At 43.4% G+C, this 20,651-nt stretch overlaps 1 protein-coding gene across 5 annotated transcripts in view; it reads left to right on the forward strand.

The window, feature by feature from the left end:
• TYRO3 (TYRO3 protein tyrosine kinase) overlaps positions 1 to 20,651 on the forward strand; it is a 41,464-nt gene that overhangs the window by 10,873 nt on the left and 9,940 nt on the right. For all 5 annotated transcript variants that reach the window (XM_005522488.3, XM_088057655.1, XM_014252137.2 and 2 more), the window contains 9 exons: positions 2,083 to 2,169; positions 6,084 to 6,199; positions 9,023 to 9,200; positions 9,682 to 9,824; positions 11,127 to 11,271; positions 15,458 to 15,587; positions 16,426 to 16,526; positions 17,470 to 17,565; positions 19,284 to 19,364. In XM_005522488.3, coding sequence (XP_005522545.1) covers positions 2,083 to 2,169; positions 6,084 to 6,199; positions 9,023 to 9,200; positions 9,682 to 9,824; positions 11,127 to 11,271; positions 15,458 to 15,587; positions 16,426 to 16,526; positions 17,470 to 17,565; positions 19,284 to 19,364 — 1,077 coding nt within the window. The remainder of the gene's footprint in view (positions 1 to 2,082; positions 2,170 to 6,083; positions 6,200 to 9,022; positions 9,201 to 9,681; positions 9,825 to 11,126; positions 11,272 to 15,457; positions 15,588 to 16,425; positions 16,527 to 17,469; positions 17,566 to 19,283; positions 19,365 to 20,651) is intronic.

Consider the following 20,651-nt stretch of genomic DNA (forward strand, 5'->3'; position numbering starts at 1 on the left):
TTCCAGAAAGAGTGATGTATCTCTACCAGGAACTGACTGCAGCTATTCTTGCAGTTACCTCTTAAAAGTGACTTTATTCTAGTTAGTTGTCCAACAGCCTTGTGTTATGTTTTCTCTTTGCTGTTGTTTCATTATTCTCAGCAGCCCTGACCCAAAGTTTAACTAGTTATCTAGAAATAAAAGAACTAAACTCTTTACAGCTAAGAGTCACCTCTATGCCCTTTTTATCAGTATTAATACAGTTACACCCAGGCTGAGTTTTTATATGTCTTTGACCATCCTTTGAACAACCCAATCCTATTCAGGCTTTCCTTAGAACTTTATTTATTCACAAATCAAAATCTGATTTGTGATTTTAAATGGTTTTAATCATCTGCTCCCTCTCTTACGTAGACACCGATGCTGTTCTAAGTTGGAAATGAAAACTGCTCCCTTATGATATAATCTTCCTGTTGAAATGGAAACTGAAAAGATGGATAGTCAAGAGGAGAAAGACAATAAAAAAAATAAGTCACCCTTCCTCCACTAAACTCATCCCACAGTGCCTCACAAATATCTGTTCTTGGGGGCCAGTGGCTTGGAAGCCTGAAAAAGAGACATCTGCTCCTAGTGATTCTCCAGATGAATTGCTATTTTATTTATTGTCATCAGCACCTCTATTTACTTCCAGTGTTCTTTGGGATGCCCCTTGGGCACACCCTCTTTCAATGCATGTTGGGGTGCCCCTTGGGCATATCTTGTCTTTGCAATTTAAGATGTGAAGCAGGACACAACCTGCATGGTTGGATTACCAAAGCATGTCAAAAAAGACACTTGGTAAGAAAACAAGCATCGCTAGCTGAGGAAAGTATCGTGCTCTGAAGAAAATAGTAACTAAGTACTTGGCTAGAAAGCAAGCATTTAGAAGGTTCAGCAATGTTGTATTTGGAAAGCAGTGCTGGCATGGTGCTAGGGAACACGCAGTTCCTGGTTTGTGGTGTATTTTGTATTTTCCTCAGGGCAGGGCTGTGTTGGGTTCTGTCTTGGGACAGGCCTACCATGTCAGGTGCTGCTCTGCTGTGTTGCCTGGTCTTCAGCCTGCTGGCAGCATCTTCCTCTGGTTCACAGGGATGAGAATAGCACTCCTTCCTCTCTTCCATTTCACCTTCTTTGCAATGCTGTTAGTCACAGGCTTGAGAGGTGAGTCAAAGGTCAGAGACACTGTGCAAGCTACTCTGTGCAGCTCTGAAATGTTTTTCCTTCCTAGATTGTATGCCCACAGTGAGCCAGTCTTTACCTTTTCTCAATTAGAGCCTTTTAAGGCAACTGAGGCCCAAGACACATGACAGTAGTTGCTGGACACAGTTCTCCAGGCAGCCTTGCAAACCTATCTCAATTCTGATTCATTTGCCATATTTATATGCATCCTGGAACAGCCAGACATCAGTATGATGCGGATGGATGGATGGATGGATGGATGGATGGATGGATGGATGGATGGATGGATGGATGCTCATAGAAGACATTCTTACTTGTATCACCCCTGGAAAGTGTTTCAGTGCTGATGCAGTAGCATTTAACTTGCACATCCTTTGTGTGTCTTCAGAAATCTGATGCAAGGTGAGGAACAGGTGGGCATTGACTAGAAATTGGCAGCATCTGATTAAAAGTTTGCCTGGGCTTACAGCCCAGTTAGAAGATGAATGTTGCTCAGGTGTAGGCTGAGGCCCAAAGCGTTGGGCTTTGTGTGAGCTCACAGTTCAGCACAATCCTTGCTCCAAAGATGCTCACCAGCATGTGGGAAGCAGACATCTACTACCTGAGCATTATGAGCTGCTGTTCTGACAGATTGTTCCTTCCTTTTCAGTGCTTTCTGACACTTCCATGAGAGCTTTTCTACATTGCCACACTCCCTCCATTAAAAATGCGTTTAGCACATTAGTCACATTGAAATCTGCATGCCTTTGATTGGCACCCAGCTCACCCTTCCAACTGCCTGTACAACTTGAGCTGGATGTCACAAACAATTGAAATTCTGCTGAAGGTTGAAGCTGGATTATATAGCTATTTGTGTTTTCTTTCCTTTTCTTGGCTGATCTACAGGTATTAATCAAAGCACAGTGTTCTCCTGTGAAGCTCACAACATAAAGGGATTGTCTTCATCTCGGACTGCCACTGTTCAAATTAAAGGTGAGAGACTGGGTGCAAAAGACTGGGCAAGGGCCTCGGATTTGCTCTCTGGGGAGGGAAGAAAGGGCTCCTTAATGCAAGGAATGGCCTCAAAGCTGCCAGCACCGGCTGGAGCTCTCAGCAGTCGAAACAATGCTTTGTGTTCTAACAGCAGTTCCCACTTCCTATGCAGGGCCATGTCCCAGGCTGTTGAAAATAATCCACATCTGATTCAGGAGTGGAAATGTGATGTCAAATGACAGCTTTTCCTTGAAAAGGAGAGAGCTGGGGCGATTAAGTTGTTTGTGAGAGATGAAGCTGGTATAAATTTGTAGCAGGGAAGTCTTTCCCTCTTGGCAATAGATGGGTCTTGTTAGAGCTGAAGAGGCCATTACTTCTGCTTGCTTTTATTAGCATCACATTAGATCCTGAAAAAAAAGTCAAAGAAGGTGATCACCAGTGGCCAGTAAGGTCTGCTCATCCACACTGTGTTTATGAATTTTATTTTTTAAATTCTCTGCTCTTTAAAAGCTCGTTGAAAACAAATAATTCCTAGCCTGTGCATGACCAGTTGCCATTTGTAGGTCTCCAGGCTGAAATGGGGATAGTCAGAGCAATCAGCTCTTCCCCTCTTCTTCATGTTGAGATGCTTCTGTATTAGAATTTTTAGTCATGCTTTAATACACTTTTAATTACATGATCATCCGTTCCAGGAGAGGCATGGCACAAAAATAATTTGTTCCAAGTGGTAGCTTATTGCTCAGCACAAATACAAGCAATCCTTTATGTCTGTGTCAGTATCAGAACTCACAGTTGTAGTAGCTAGTGTTCATTAAAGGAGAGGTCAAAATCCAGCTGTAATCTACTGTTCTTGGAGTGTGTTTTTGTTCAGGACATTGTGGTTACTGCTATGCCAAGAATGCAGTACCTTGGACTAGTAAGATTTATAACTTAATTTAAAACCATTTGGAGTTGTTGCCTTAAAGGCTTGTGTACACAGAGGAGTTAGTTATTGTAGAATATATCTTGTATGGATATTTTATCCTGGGATAGAATTTAGTTCACAAAGCTATTACACTTTAAAATATCTTGTCAAGCCATAATTTGAAAAAAACATTTAGCATAAACAAGTTTTTAAAGTTGTTTATGTTAATACAGATTATTATTTTTTTAATCATAAATAAGATGAAGAGGTAAAGACCTCAGAATTGTCTCATTTCCCAGCAATTATGTTTAGCTGGAAAGTGTTCCTCAGGGGTCATCAGCTAATGAATCCACACAGCCTATTTAGGAGGGAGATATTGCCATCACACACCTATGTCACACACACACACACGTTCTGGAGCTGAGAAAAAGTAAGCTTAAGTCACTCAACTAGCATTGCACCTGTATGTGGCATGTCCTAGAAAAAAACTCAGGTTTTGTATAGCAAGTCCAGTGCTGTAGTCATAAAAGCTGTCTGTAATACCTCACAGATATGTCTAAAAAAGTAGTTATAAATTTGCCTAAATGATGAGGCTTTTCTAAATAGAAAAACTTTGAAGATCTAGCATAGCCCGTTAAAATTAAAGCAAAGCTCCTACACAGCAGAAATAGGGCAGGCCCAAATAATGTTTATTTAGTTCTTGATCCTATGAATATGCAGAATTCAGTGAAGTTACTCCTGGGAGTAGTTGTCTGCACATACATGTTCAGGGCCTTCCTCTCTTACACAAACCCATCTGCTAATGCAGGCTTTTAAATCTTTCTACAATTTATTAAACAATTAGTTTCTTCTGTGTTTCCAGAGGCAAATATTTTTGCTAGGACATTTACAAACTGTTAACGTTCCTTCCTATTTTCTCCTGTTGTTGTTCATTATCCTGCGTAGTGCCCACAATGTGCTGGGTGTACTCCAAGCAGAAAATTGCTGTTATTGTAGCCCACAGTCCCCAGCCATTACAAAGCTCCATTGTTCAGCCACTCTCTAAGCACAGGGGAAGTTAACTCTCATGTTAACACTCAAGGTCCTGCTTTCTGACAGGCTTTTCTCTTCTTTATGTGCGCAGCTAACACTTTTAGGGTTGTATCCCGTGTTTTGGAGCACAACAGGAAACAGCCGCCCACAGTTTTTTCCCAAGAGATGACTGGAAAACACATCTGGCCCTGGCTTGCAGAGTTAGGGGAAGGTGCTAACAAACCAACCCTCCTCAGCCACTGTCTCCTTTACACACAGGCTGTGTTAGCAGTTGATGATTTGTTCTCACTGGTGGCACAGGACATACCTCCTTGGGTCCTACCATCCTGTGTTGAAAGGCACACCTTGCTAAAGTCAAAAGTTACAAGTGTGTCTGCAAAAGCTTGGTTTATGGACAATGTTTCCACAATACCCAGCAAGCAGTGAAAGCGGGATTTTTTCCCTTTAAAGAACTTACAGACCTGAACACAAAACATCAAAAGAGGATGAAACAAAGATGCAGGAAAGTCTTAACTAAAGAAAGAACTAAAAAAGAAACTAAAGAAGAGCTCATTGCCCAGCTTCCACCCCAGACCCTTGGTCTGCTGCCATGCCCCCCACCCACACACCCTGTTCTTATCTAGGTGGCAGGCCCTGCCCTGGGTCCTGGTAACTGGTTAACCAGACAACAAAGGCTTTATAGGGTTAATCTGTGTCACCATCTATTCCTCTCCTTCAGGCCCTCTGCAGAGACCCCGAGTGTTTGGGCTCTGCATTTCTCTTGCAAGATGGCCCTGTGGATATGCTGATGGCAGCAGTATTGTGGTTGTCCTTGGTGCAGTGAAATACAAAGGTGCTCTGGCAGGGTAGGAATCCTGGCTCGCAATTACTCTTCTATTACTGCTTTCCAATGGCTACAACTCAGGAGACATGGAAAATTCAATCTGCAGGCAGACCTTTGTCCTGAGGATGGGTTTCTGAAAGAGGACTCCTGAGGGTACAGTTTGTTGAGGTGCTGTGGGAAAACTGCTACAAGCATTGGCATACAATTTTTCAAAATGAGAAGAAGGTCGAGGGAGAGGTTAGTATTCATGAAGCTGCTAATTTTTGCAGGAGTGAAGTGCCCAAATGAAAACTCAGAGGTGAAAAAGGGATGGTGACCGGAAGGATAGGAATTAATTATGTGGAATTACAGTGAGAGGAAAAAAGGAAACATCAAGGATCCTAAAAGGAAGCCAAGCAGTTTTGTGCTGTGCTGTGGTGACAGGAAGCACGGGCATCTGATTAACTGTCCAGTCTTGGAATCCTGATTTTGTTCCTGGCCCTGCCCTTAATTTGTGTGAGTGGTATCAGCCATGTGTGGCAGGCACTCCCTTTGGCTTGAATTTCCCCTCTGTAAAACAGAGTTTATTCATCCCAAGCCTGAGGAGGCAGTTTTCAGTCCAGGCTCTGTCCCAGGGTGTTTCAGTGGGAGTTTGCAATGGACACCTGGAGGCAGCACAAAGAGGTCTACTGCAAATCCAGCCCCAGCGTATTCAGGTCACTACAGCAAACCATCCTCCACCCAGTGCTGGCAGAGCTGGTGTCAAAAGCTGGACTGAGAACCTGAGGTGGGATTTTAAAGCCCTGATTTAGTTCACAATATGGGTCCACAGGCAACTGTGTGCAGGGCTGAGTCATGGCCTGCCATGAAGGGGGCAGGGAAGAGAGCTGAGTAGCAAAGGTGTAAGCATCACACGCTGGCATTGCTATCAAAGAGATCAACCACTGCCTGTGTGCATCAATGGACAGTGTGAGAATGGCTGACAATAGCTTGTCCAATGTTAAAATAATAGTTTCATTCACAAGAAGTCAGGGACACTCTCTAAAGATGTGATATTTTACCACATTCCTGTTAGTGATTTCATTGCATAATTTTTAGCCTCAAGCCTCTTCCATTTCCACGTGAATACCTGCTCAGTTCTGTGTACACTGAAAGGTCTCTTTGTTTCCTTTCTAGCCATGCCTCTCCCGCCTCTCAATGTAACTGTAAGCCAAGTCACCAGCAGCAATGCCAGCGTGCTCTGGGTGCCAGGATTCGATGGTCGTGCACCTCTCCATTCTTGCACTCTCCAGGTATGGCCTCTCTGGGCTGTGCCCTGCCCTGCATGAATAACAGCACTCTCCTGAGCCACAACATTTCCTGGGCCCTCGTTTGCTCTCACATCTTATTAGCAGTGTTTCAATTCCTACTTCACAGCCTTAAAACATAAAAACTTAACAGGAGGCAACTCAGAGGTGCCAAAGAGCAGGCCATGAACTTCATGCTCGAAAGTTAAGTGTTAAAGGCTGGCCACAATCTCCTGGCCAGCAGGTTATCAGTTGCTTCATGGCAGCTGCTCCATCCAGGTTGTTGCACTGCAGCACACACGAAGCACACAGCACTCTGTGGGAAGTGCCCCGGAGCAGCTGTGGCTGCAGGGTGCTCACCCTTCCTGCATGGAGCACTCTAGCTTGTTCCAGTGCAGGTGCCTGTGAGTCCCACGCCAAATCAGGCCTGTGTTGTGGGATGCCAGAAGAAGGGCAGGAATTTGGTCATACCGATGAGCCCAAGAGATGAGGAGCTTGCAAAGTATAGGATGCAGTACAGGAAAGGTAGGAATGATGGAGGCAGGAGACAGATTGGGCTTTTTGATACAAGAACAGACCTATTTGCGTGTTTCAGAGCAATTTTAGGCTCTGAGTCTAAATCTTGATTGGATTTCCCTTGTCAAAGACCAGTTCTTCCCAGAAAATCAAGCTTGATAATGTTCTGTAGCTCTGCCAGGTGCAGAGTACCCCACATCTCTGAAAAACTGGTCTGCTTCTTGAAGTTCCTGAGAGCAATGGTATGTGTCCGACCTCAGCCAGGGTTAGCTTCTGTCATTGCATACTTGGCTGTAGAATCAGATCAAAGAACAGGTAACCCAGTGAGAAAATAAATGGTGATACCCAAAGCAGGCTGTGCAAACACAGCTAGGCACATTCCCCATGGATTTATTTGCCAGGCCTCTATGCTTTCCCTACCTGATTACAGCAGCATTGTGAGCTGGAGTGGAATTTCTATGCTGTGTTGCCAACTATGCAGAGGAGGATTATAAATTGTATGTATGCTGGGAGCAGTCTTGCTAAGTTACTTGCAGTCCCCTTTTATTTGGGTTGGAAACCAGAGGTTTCATGCTCTGATGTCTATTATATTTCAGAAGTAAAAGAAATCGTCATCTAGTTTAACTCACTGGCAGAAAGAACTTCTGAATGCAGCTGGCCCTGGTCTGTGGGTTTTGTTGCTGCTTCTGTTCTTGTTCACAGTTGAAAATGGTTTTCTTCCTCTGTTTTACAATGCCAGTTATCTCGAGCTGGAACAGCCTATTCTCTCTGGCTTGCACGCTGCAATGCTAATCATTCTGGGGTTTAAGTTCTCCCTCTCACTTTTGGCAGGGGCAGGGGTGGGGGATGGGACACGTGGAAAAGAGGCTGAATCAGAGCAGCCCAGTTTCTGTCAACTCAGCAGTCTCTCACCCCTTTTCTAAGCCTTTTCTGTTCTATTTGGGGGGGACAGAGTTTCTCCATTTGAGTCTGGGAGCGGGATAACTTGGCAATGACCCTGCGCTGTCAGAAAACCATGCTTCCTGACTCCCACATTGAGAGGTTCTGTGTGAGGCATTGACCTACATTTCCATGTGAAAATGCACATGTTCCTGGCTCCTCATAACTTCACTTCTGCTGGGAGTCTCCCAGAAATTGAAGGGGGATTGGAAGCTTGGTGTGTTTTTCTGGCCCTCGGGCATTGCGGCGGGTGCCCCAGGAGCCCTGTGTTCAGACAAGCAGATTGCTGCTGGGGACAGGGCAGGGCATGGCAGCGTTTTCTGACTGCTAACACAAACCAGGTTCCAGGCTGTGAAAGGGGAAGATGCACGAGCACCAGCTCTTGGGAGTGTTGAACAGAAACACATCATCCAGCAGACAGGGTTTTGCAAAATCATTGTCTTGTGTTTCTCCGTGCTGTGGATGACGCTGATAATGACAACACTTTTCTCTTCAGGAAACTTGAGAGTCTTTCTTTCTACCAGCCAAACAAATCAGTGTGCCAAAAGTGTATGTGAGAGTGAGCAGAAGGACAGTGAGAAAGGAAGAAAGGCTGCCATATAAAATAGATAAAGTCCATATGATTGTTTCACTTTTGTCAGTACATCTTGCTTTTACTCTCTGCTTTGCTATTTTGTATGCACTTGAGGAGAAAGTCTGAGCCTGGGAGCTATGCAGTGATTTCTGCTATTGTTAGTACAAAAGTAGGAACATTGTCTGTGCATTAAAAGCACACAGTGATACCAGATTTAAATTTACATTCATGCTGCTTTAAAGCTCAGATTTGGAAGCAAGAAAAAGAAGAGATGCAGGAGTGGTAAGAAGTTTCTTTTCAGTTTAATTTGAAACAGATTAGTTGAACCAAGCCACCTATGTCTACCATGTCTCTCATCCACTACAAAATTGAAAATACACAAACTTCTGGAAAGAAAGAGTTTGGCAAAAGGTGACAGTAGGCAGCAGGCAAGTTGCTCTACTGGTTTTCATTGCCCAGATTTAAACAGATCTCAGAAGCTGGCTGCTACCACTCAAAGTGACAAGCACATTTAGTTTTCTTTAAAGGAATAATAACCAGCTGTAGAAATTGTAACATAGGGAAGGAAATGTTTTAAAATATGGAACTAAATTTTCATCTGGTGGAAAATTTTTGTACTGCCCAAGTGATGTCACTTCATGATTCTTAGTTTGACAACTCCCTTTTCACAATTTTAAGCACCACTGGTGCTATATTCTTACACATTCCTAAACTGACAATTAAATGGGATTCTTATCCATGTGGACAAGTTAGTCATATTGTTAATGGTAACAGTCATCTCTGTTTTACTCTTGGCACAGGTAGCTGAGTCACCAGATGGCCAGGAGGTGTCCACTGAAGTCACCCCAGTGCCACCCTTTTCCTACACCGTGCAAGGCCTGAGGCATTCCACCAACTACAGTGTCCGTGTGCAGTGCAGCAATGAGATGGGCAGCTCCCCTTTCACCGACAGGGTTTATTTCCAGACCCTGGAGCTTGGTAAGAAACAGCAGACAAGAACATGACGGCAGTTCTGAAGCTGAAAAAGAGACGATTGTAGATGTCATTAACTCCTTGCTGATTCTGCAGTACGGAACACGTAACTGCAGAATCAACACTCTAACTTACGCTGTTAGATTGCTCACCCACTCTCAGGGTCTCTGGGAACAAAACAGTAATACACAGTCAAAAGTGGTTAACAGCAGCGATGCATAATACAGGAGTTGACCCAGCCATGGGGCTTCTGCATGCTGGTCCCATTAGCTCTATGAGATTCTTGGGATCTTGAGAGAAATGAGAGGTGCTGACCTGTCTTCTGCACTGGAAACCGCAGAGTTCTGATGGCTTGCAGAAGTTGTTCTCTCCCTTCACCCTCTCTTTTCTGGATGACCTCAGGAAAGAGGGTGAAACTGCCATTTTCAGTGTGGATAGTGCCTTATTTTCCTGCACAAGTGATTGTATATATGTTCTCTGCTTTCAGCTCCAAACAGCACCCCTCAAAATATCCATGTTATTCAAAGAGATCCCGGTCTAATTTTGGAGTGGGAAGGTGTGGCTCCAGATGTGCTGAAAGAAAATGTCCTGGGATACAGACTGGAATGGATTCAGGATAATGTAACTCAGGTAACAGATTGAGACGGTACTGAGCCATTGAACACAGAATTGCTGAAGGTTCGTACTAAATTTTCTAGGCATTAAGGTCCCTCATCCATACCAGGGGATTAGATTGCTAACATTGCTTTTGTGTAAATGGATCTATTTCTGACTTTAGGGAATGCCTCAGTATTTGACTTCAAGATACAGGACCATTTCCTCCTTCCTGGCACATTCAGAATTCCTCAGTGGAAGGAATTCCAGTGTCTGTTCATTTGCAGACAGATCAGTTCTCTGCCATTCTCTTGTACAAGAAGGGCAGCATAGAGAGAATCCACTTTGTCTCCCTCTGTCTCTAGCTAGGGCTGTGCAGCTCAGACAGTGCTGGACGTGGGCTTTCTGTCTCTTGTGACTGGGCCTTGCCTTTCCAAATCCTAGCAGCAAAGGTGTATTTAGCAAGTGAATGAGTTGTGCTGTAAATCACAGAAAGAAGGTTGTGGATTCTTTAGCTTCATTTACAATACTTAGGGAGTTGAAAGGACCCTGACAGAGTAGAAGGCCTTTCATTTGTTCTTTGGCATTGACCTTTCCCAGGAATCTATCAGCCTTTGAAGTTCACAGCATTTCTTATGGTTTCTAGCTTCCTAATAGGTATTTACCCAGTGCTTATTAATGAAGAACAAGCCTGTAATAATAGACAGCTAGAGGGAAAAAAGATTTATTTCCTATTTTGTATGACCCATTTCACACTAGGTCAGTGTCACTGACTTTGAGGGATGGTATTTTGAGTTCTCATTGAATTTACTCTGTGTCAGTGGTGGCAGACAAATATTCATGGCTTTGCTGTATGAAGAAGATCCATAAAACTACTGAAAATATGTTGGCCTTGCCATCCTAAGTGAAAACTGGTGCTGAAATTCAGAAGCTATTTTGGATTTGGTCAACAAGTTAAAACAGACAGACAAACTCCTCCCTTGGATTAAAACCGCCAGATGCTTTACAGTAAACCACAAGAAGGAGGTATATCTTTTAATAGAAGAAAACCCCCATATTTCTATAGCAACGTGCATGGGAGGACCTCAAAGGAAGAAATTATTAAACCTCCTATCTCCCTTATGCCTTGGGAAACTACTAGCAATTTTTTGGGAAAAGCAACCCAAGACAGCAGCCCAAATCTCAGGCAAAATTGAGATAAGGACCCAGAAGTCACAATTCCCAGCCCTTGTTACAGCACCAGTGAAGTGCATGTTTGGTACTGTTTTGGTTTAAAGGTGAAGTTTTACATTAGATGCCTTTTAAGACAGCTCACAGTTCGTTGTCATTTACACTCAGGGGGAGATGATTGTGCAGGACACAAAAGCCAATCTCACCATGTGGAACCCTCTCAAAGACCTGATTATCAGAGTGTGTGTGCTGAACTCTGCAGGGTGCGGGCCCTGGAGTGACCTCTTCCTGCTGGAGGCCCAGGAGGTCATGGGTGAGTGTCCATTATTTTCTCCCTTCACTTTGGGAAAAAAGTCAGAAATACTGGGACTGCTGTTTTTTCTGAGCCTTTTTCTTTCAGTGCTTACTACTTAGACACGTGGGCTTATACAACAGCACACTTCATCAAGGAGACTAGACATTTAATAATCTTTAAAGAGCTGGTATAAACAAAACAGCTTCTGGCCTCTACTGTGTCTTCTTAGAACAGGGTTTTACTGTGTTTAGTGCAGAGCAGAAGAGCAGACACAATATAAAATATGCAAATGAAGGTTTTCACAGATTTACACAAGTAAATGTGACAGAAGACTCCTCTAATACAGGTTGTCTTCTTTGATTTAATTTTATGCTATTCCCGACTAGTTTTAGTGAAGCCAAATTTAAACTGTGGCCACACGGGGGTTCTTAATGGTTTTACTGAATGTATTTATATTAAACCAGTTTAGCTGTCTCCATGGAAAAGCTGAGCTACTGGTAGAAGAGGAAGATGATGGTACAGATGCTGTACCATGCAGTTTGGACCATGGTGCACTCCTAGTGCTGAAGGGCAGTTGGGCTTCCCTGGGGTGATTTGCTTGCTGCTTGTATTGCACAGTGAATGGGAAATGGGAGGGGAGGGGAGATCTTATATCGGGAGATGGATAGAAGGGAGGAAGGAAACTGTGAAGGAAACTGTAACAGAACTAAGAGGAAGACATTCCAGATAAAGATATGGATTGGTGATAAGAAGTCAGTGAGGTGTGACCACACAACAATTCCACAGCCTCCTGAGGTTTTGTCTCCAAGTGCCCATGGCAGGACAAGATATCAGTCTCTAGTTTCTGATGCTGACCCACCTGCTGCTGCTGTCTTCCCATTCCACATGTCTCTCAGGAATCACACAGACATTGAGCTCTCCTGATCCCTCCTCACTGAGGGGTGGCAGGGGGACTCCAGAGGGGAGCTCCCAAGCAAACAGGACGTGGGGGATATAGACAGAGCAACCAGTAGAGAACTGTATCCTTACTTGTGGTAGTGCATTTAATGCTGGTCTTAGCACACACATTACTCAGGTCCTTTGGCAGCCCAGTTCCTGTGACAAAATCAGCACTGAAGGTCAAGTGTGAGCACAGTCACTGTGGGATCAAAGCCCTCAAATTATTTAAATGAGATTGTAGGGGTGTGAAGGTTCTGAGCTGAACCTACTGAGGTTGGTCAGTGGCTCCATTAATCTTTTCCTCCTACTTTTTGATTGGGTATTTTCTGTGCCATCCAAATAAAGACAAAAGTATCTGAAAGAGCTAGGAGCTCCCTTTGGAAAATGGCCATCACTGGCAAGAAGCACCAGGGAAAGTTTAGGGTTTGCATTTTACAGGGAGATGAAGTGGGGTAATTCTGAAAGCACAATACGTTGTTGCTCGATTGTTTTTACTTACAAACCACTTCAAAAAAAAGTAGCATCAGGAGTGGTGCTTGTTTTGGCCAAATGCTGTCTGGAAGCACATATATTTCTTCATGAGCATAACAGGCTGGAAGTAAAAGTTCACTGTGGAAACACTGACATGCCTTAAGCAGCAGAGCTGCAGAAAGACTGCAGTTTTGTTTCAGGCCTGGTAGAAAACATAAGTCGCTTCCTTTCCTAAAATAGCAAACTGGCACTGGTTGCTGTATGTGAGAAATGCCAGGGGTGGTTTCTGACCAGCTCCCAGTGCGGCAATAAGGATGACTAAGCTCGTATAAACTTTAAGTCGAATTTGTCATCACAGCAAAGCTAGTGGGAGCTCCACCCTACTTATGCAAAGATCTTCTGAGCTATTAACAAAGACTGTTTTAATGTTTTCAGAAACTTTTTCAGTAGAAACCTCTTTTTTTTTGTTTCATTGCAGAGCAAGGAACAGAGTGGTTTAATAGCTTTTTCCCATCTGTAATCTTCATGATTGTAGGCAGGAGAGGACTCTTGGATTATGTTCTTTGCAGACCTTTGAGATACAAACTTTCTGTGAAATAAAAGGGCTCATCTTCAAAGGGCTCCTAAATACTCTTCTAAACTCTTCTATTAGTACCGTCTTCTCTCTGCCTTGTGCAGTCTTAAGGCATATGCTGGTTGAAAAAGTGGGTACAGGGGATGGGAGAGAGACAGAGTTGAGAGAGGAGAGGCAACTTGTGGGCTGCAGCCTCCTCTCAAACTCATTGACACGAGTGGGAAGCAACAATGTGTGGGGCAGGGGAGGAGAAGCTGTGGATTTCAACATTCATTTCTATTTCTAACACATTTGCTATAAACTGTGGGATGGGCTTCTGATTCCCAGCAGTTTAGAAACAGGGAGTATAACTTAGTTGAGTTTTTTCATCCTCATCCATACTTCTTTTGGAGGGGCTCACCAGAAGTTGACCTAAATCCCTGCTCTCTCACCAGAGCAGTCAACAGAGACTAGAAAAATAAGCCGAGAGAGGTCTGTCTCACCTGAGGGAGAGGGAAACCTTTTTGTTACCTATCAGAGAAGATCTTTTCAGAACATCACTGTTGACCCTGATAGATAGGCAGAAACAGCCCAAGTGATTGGCTTGGGAATTGTGGAGAGGGTTGGAGTTATCTCTATTGAATTTGAGAAATACAGCTTCTGTTTCTGATCTCTCCCTCCTCATAAACAGCCTTGAAGGCTGGGCTGAAAATTGCAGCAAGAGGGAGTATAATAAGCCCCAGAGCCTGTAAAGCCTTCTGGGTGGTAAAAGAGTATGTGAGTCACTGAAGAAGATAAGATGCTGGAAAATAAGTAACAAGGATCTGATGATTTGATTCAAGTGGAGAAGTACTAGTCTGCTTTTCCCTTTGTCCACAATTCTGTGTCCTTAAGCTCTACCTGTTTCTTAGACTAATATCACTTCCTTAAAATCCTGGATGATAAGGCTCCTCAATGTAGCTGTTAATCAAGCCTCAGAAGCCTCTTGCTTGCCAAGGCTCTGCTAGTGAGGGTTGTTTGACTCCTTTTCCATATGCATCTATGCAGAGATCCATCCAAATTCCAGCCCATGTACCTAACATCTCTTTTAAGAACAAGTTTATTTATGTTCTCTTGGCTTATAACAGGATTATTTTCGTCATTGAAGATAATTCTTTCTTACCTTCTGGTAAAGGACCAGAGGTCCTTTAAAAGCTGCTGAGGGTGAGCAAGTGAGCGGGAAGATGAAGGAGGTGATCAGGGGCCTGGTACCTTTTTATGTTTGCTCTTAAACAATTCGGAGATATGAGGGCTATCCTATATTTTAATAGACCCATTCAAATCCACATTTAATCTTTAGTAATTGTATTTGGAGAACAAATCTCTCAGGGAGTTGGTTTAATTTATCATTTTTTTTGCCAGGCCTATATAATATCCTTTTTATTCAGAACTGTATTGCTTATCTTCCTTGCCTGGCAGCTTGCTCAGATTGGCAGCATCTCCATTTCTTCTGTAGACATTTTGTAGTCAAAAGTGTATGTATTCTGGGAGCAAATATTATTTCAGTCTTGGAGCCTGTAGGCTGACTAACTTGTTTCTTGACTCACAGGGGACTTTTTAAAATTCACCTTTTCTTTAGGGAAGAGACACTAAGAAGCTGCAACCAACCAACCAACATTGTGAAGTTACAGCTAATACCAAGTCCCTCAGGGTGCTTCTCTTTGTGGGAAGGGTTAGAGGAAAAATGTAAATATTTTTAGCCAGATTGCCGTAAGGCAATTATCCTCCTCTGTTGTCTTTCAAAATGTTGCCTGGCTGACATTCAGGCAGTGCAGTGTAAACTGGTCAAGATTCTGATGTCTGCCTCAAAAAGGACAGGGTGAAACCCACACATGGAATGCTCACATGAAGCAACATTTTTGTCCTGAGGCTCCAGTTTGAAGTGCCCCATATCATGAGCTCATGTAAAATAGTATAATAAATAAATAGTATAATCTGCTGCAGCACCCATTACTTTCTCTAGGCTCAAAACCAATAGTTTCTGACAACTAGATGCTTCTGCTCTGCCTTTGCTGTGAGAAAGAGCTAATTTTCCTGATGATTGGCTGAGTACCTGTTTATGCCAATGTCCTGGGATTCCCGTATACAAAGATCCACCAGGTCCAGCAGCATGGCTTTCCCTTTTAAAAGCAAAAGGAGAAATTGGTCTGTTTACCACTGACAGTCTTCTGTTTCCTAACTGGTGTTTTCTCCATCATCTAGGTGGCCAGAGACAACCTCCTTATGGGACATCCTGGGTTCCTGTGGCATTGGGCATTCTCACAGCTCTGGTCACAGCTGTTGCCCTGGCTCTTATTCTCCTTCGAAAAAGAAGAAAGGAAACTCGGTTTGGGTAAGGGAGTTTCTTCTTGTGCTGCTTAGAGAGATCTCTGCTTTCTCTTCTGTTGTGGTTTCTGACTCAATTATTTTTCAAAAAAGCATTGTGGATGGAGTACTTTTGGCAGTTTCTTTGGGTAACTGTATTGGTTGTTTTTTTTGTTGGGATTTTTTTTGGGGGGTTGTTGTTACTGGGTTTTTTTCCATAGTTTTGGGGTGCCTGCCTTTTCTTCACAATGACAACACCAAAAGTACAGTAGAAAAAAAATTATGTTAATAGCTAGGCCTTATTAGACTACAGAAATATAAACTCTCTCAAGGTAATTTTTAGTACTGCTGCTTAAGAGATTCAAAGAGAAAAGATCCACAGATGAAATATCTGTATTCTTATGGGCTGAGCCCTTTATCCCATGCTGGTTTTCAGTCTATCAGCTGGTTGTAACTTCCTGACTGCCCAGAACCCTCTGGATCCCCAGTAAAGCTTCCTTTCCATCACCTCTGACACTTGGCTGGGGTTTGCTCCCTACTGCAAACAAGGTTCCCATTCTTTGCAGCCTCCCAGACCTCTCTGCCACAGCAGCATCTCTGTTCCTATGAATCCTGCAACCTGCCCCAACCTGCAGCTTCTCCCAGGCACTTGGGAGGAGTGATTCCCCTGTTTTGGAAGGCTGTAGGTGCATCAGCAAAGCAGCATAAACCCATTGTTCCTCCTCTCCAGATACACCCACTTTAACAAAACAGTCTGCAGTATTTATAAGGCAAGGGTCGGGAAATCATCCATACTGTTCAACACACCCTTTTAGAAGTGACTGGCCCATGTAATCATGGTCCTGTGTGTCTTTTCTGCCTTCTAGCCATGCCTTTGGCAGTGTGGTTGGCAGAGGGGATCCAGCAGTCCATTTCAGAGCTGCCAGGTCTTTCAACAGGGAGGGCCCAGAGCTCATTGAAGCAACATGTAAGTAAAATGACCTGAGTGATTCTGCCTGGGGGAGGCTGTGTTCATGCATTTACAATGCTCTCTCTGTTTTCTCTGAAACTGATGTTTCTTGATCAAAAACATGGGATTAGTTTACAATGAGTCTTAGACACTGTGAATTGCAGAGGTGAAAGGCCGGAACGGCTGTTGCCATACCAATTACACAGCCCTTGCTAATTACAGCTACAGTCATTATGTATATTAATGCAAGACATAAATTCACCACTCCCCTGCCCCAGTTTCACTCTACAAGGACTCCTTCAACTGGAATATAATTCAGTGGTGAGATAAATATGGCTGAAAAATATTAGCAGGACTTTTTAAACTCAGTATGCTGAGCTGTGCTATGAGCATGAAGCAATTAATCAGTCTTGGAAAGCCAGGGAATTAGTAACTTACCAAACAGGAGACTGAGTCCCAGGAATTGCCAGATGATCCATTAAGGTGATCCATTTCTGTCTCCTGGTTCAGGAAGGGCATGGCTCTCTGTGGCAGCACTGCAAAGCTGGGTTAGGATGATGCTCCAGACTGTCATTAAAACGGTGCAGCTCCATCAGCTTAAATTAAGCTGCATGAACCAGTCTTATCTGTGGCCCTTTGGATTGGATTTTGTCTTCTCAGCATTCTTTACATTATTTCTGTATTCCTGTTGTTCTTGGAGTGTTTAAGGGTGGTATTATCACGCCCTCTCCCTTTAAGTACTGTAAGTACATTTTCTGATGGTTGAAAGTTACTGGCTGCTTGTCTGTGGTGAGGCTAGAGGACATGGAAGGGAATTCTGCCTTTTTCAGGTTTTCCTGCTTACAGTGTGGGAATCAGATTAGAGATGGAGACTAGAACAGGTGACTCTTATGCTGTGACAGAATATTTAAATATCCCTTATTTGATGCTTCATATGTTTTGTTGTTTTGTTTTTTTCCAGTGGAGAGTGTAGGGATCAGTGATGAGTTGAAGACAAAACTAAAAGATGTCTTAATCCAGGAACAGCAGTTCACCCTGGGAAGAATGTTGGGCAAGGGTAAGAACCAAAACTGAACAAGGCTTTACATTGAAAATCCCACTTGTGTTATTTTAACTATTGAGTAGGGAGAAGCAATTACAAGCAGCCTGTTTTCTCTCCAGCTTGTGGATGGAAATTTAAATGGAACTATCCCTTCCGCTGGGATAAAACATTTCAGAGGTTTAGCATAACTAAGAGGATATTGGCTAAGCCATTCCTATAATATGTCTCTACACAATCATGAACTGCAGTCTGTGCTCAGCTTTCCAAAGTAGTGTTAATTCACTGGTGTGTGAATTTCTTCCAGAGATTTAAACAGAGGAATATGCAATCAATCTTCACCTATTCCTTTTTCTTCATAAGACTAGTTTTATTGCAGGTTTTTTAGACCCTTTCCCACAGGGAGCATTCTTCCACTCCATCCCTCCTAGAACAAATGCATTTCTTTCAGAGCAGGAAGATGACCTTCCTGCAAGAAGTGGTCTCAAAGGGCTTAACAATGCTAAGTAATTAAACAGGTGTGTCATCTGTTTGTGAGTGTTAGCTCGTGGCCAGGTTCTGGGATCCTACTTCAACCCTTTTGGGCTGCTCCCACGACAGGTGGACTGAAATTGGCTGCAGAGGGGCCCCAGGGCATGGCCTTGGTGTGGGGATGTCAGCTGGCAGGATCTGGTCTGTGTTGTCAGCCCCACTGCCACACTCCCAGGTTACAGGTTATGAGATGACATAACTGCATTATCTTGGGCTCTGCTGATCTACAGCTGAGCAACAGCTCCATACTATGGAAGCAGCACAGAATACCTTTGTTCCTTTCCATTTTCCTGATTTGTGGTCAGATCCACTGCTCATGGTTTTTGTGAAGTAAGCATGTGCCATAGAGTAGTGAAGAGCAGTGGTGAAAAGCAAGTGGGAAGATAATGCTTCTGGGGTAGGTGTCCTGAGGGCCATATTTTGCTTCCTTCTTTTCGGTATCAGAGTTCCTCACACTAATGCATTTTGGGTGGGACAAGCAGTTACCAAATTAGGGAGAGCAGGTCTAGAGCCAGATCTAATGCAAAGAGGCTGTTAGGCTGTGGTATAAAGCCTCTTTAGGCTAAATATTTTGAAGAGGTTTTGGCCTGTTGCATTTCCTCTTAACTCTCTTAGAGAACACGCTATGGCAAACACAGCCTTCTGTGAATCAACACATCACTCACACACATGTAGATACTCTGTTTTCTCTGGTCAGCTGTGATTCACAGAAGTTATTCTCTGAGTTTTGAGAGAGAAGGCTGACTGTGTCTCCAATGGTTGAGTCCTGGCACTATCAGCTCTGATGGCTGTCAATAGTAAGAGCTTCCTCAGCCAACCCATCCACTTGCTGCTCCAGCAAAGAGCCTCTTCTCTGAACAGAGCCTCACTCAGTCTCATCCCTCATGATATGGCTTCCCCAGAAATGTCTGCCCAGCTTAAACTCTGTCTCTGCATCACCTGTCTGGTCAGGGATTGTTTTCTTCCCTTTTTGTTTTCATTCACTTTCTGGACTGCCAGCACAGTGAGCTCTGTCTACTGGTAGTGATATCTCTTCTAGACACACATGTGCTGAAAGCTGCTGTCTGGAGCTGCAGAATGCAAAATGAAACATTTCTTATGGGTACTCAGCTTCTTTGCCAGTGACCCCTGAAGTGAACCTGCTGTGAATCATACTTTCTTCACAGGAAGTTGTTCCCTCACTGCCTGCTCTGATAATTTTACAGGGGAGTTTGGGTCAGTTCGAGAGGCACTACTGAAGCTAGATGATGGCTCTTTCCAGAAAGTGGCAGTGAAGATGCTGAAAGGTATGTGAGAGCAGGGCTACCTGAATTACTTTAAGAAAGAGAGCTTGGAAAGATTAAATGTTGTCTGTCCTATTCTCAGCAAATATCCCCTGGTGCTCTTTATTTCTCTCTGAGCTTCCCACTCAGCCACTCTATACGTGTTGTCTCCCACCCCTTTCATGTCAGTCTTTTTGTAGTGTAAGCTCCTTCAGGAAAGGACCTATACCACCTAGTTGCTTCTACAGCACATAGCATGTGGTGAATGCAGCCAAAACCACTACATTATGTAGCACAAACAACTCAGACAGGTCTGCTCTGCCCTAATAATTCAGCAATGAAAGAACAGTATTCCTGCAAGCACATAGCCTGGAATAAGCAGAAGAGTGTTTGGGCTGAATGCAATGACAAGCTAACTCATCTCAGTCAGCACATTTGATTGAGCAGTCCAGCTCCCTTCTGATTTGTCATTTGGTGAGTGTACATAACAAAGGCAACTAACAGGCAGAAGTCTGTAACAAGAAAAGCAATTAAAGATAGGTATAAATCAAATATATGCATGTATGTGTGTTTATATATGTTACCCTATGCTATTTGATCCCTTTTGCCTGTAAGGCAAAAATTAACTGTGACTGAGAGCAGTCACACTCACTCATCTCTGGAGCTCAGTTTGCTGTCACAGTATAATAGCTGGCACTAAATACACTTAGTACCATTCTAGTGTAAGTTCTATCATTTTATCCAGTTTCAACAATAATTCTAATCAGTTTGCAAGCTTTTGTGTAGTCAGAATGTCTCCCTTCAGGCATCTAACTTAGGAACAATCTGTCAGCCTCCAGAGGCACCTTCCTTTCTTCACTGACTGTAAAAAGGGAATCTCCTTTTGTCTTCTGAATCATATTGAAATTACTTGCCTAAAGCAGATAATGTGAAAACTCCTCTACAGGTCTGAGTCTGATCTTGCAGCAGGACTGGAGGACTCTTGCTAAATTCAGCAGCAGCAGTGGTGGAAGTAGTCGACTGGGATACTTCTTGATTATATTGATGTATTTCTATAAATCTGGAGTCACAGCAATGAGGAATAATTTACTCCAAAATTTTGCTGATGTATGTCACTGCTGAATTTGGTCCAAGCTGTCCAGTAGTGTGGTTATTTAAGAAGTCTTAGCTCTAGCACTTTATAAAACTCAGTCATGCTAAGAGACATAAAAGCATTGATCTTTCATGCCATCCTTGTCAGAGATTAATTGAGCCCTGTTGTGTCAGTCAGGGGCTCCAAGCCATCTCCTCAGTTTCAACATTTTCTTTAAT

This window comes from Pseudopodoces humilis, chromosome 7, assembly GCF_049639895.1.
Source record: "Pseudopodoces humilis isolate 2021_Gansu_Grassland_sample_001 chromosome 7, ASM4963989v1, whole genome shotgun sequence".
Lineage (NCBI taxonomy): Eukaryota > Metazoa > Chordata > Aves > Passeriformes > Paridae > Pseudopodoces > Pseudopodoces humilis.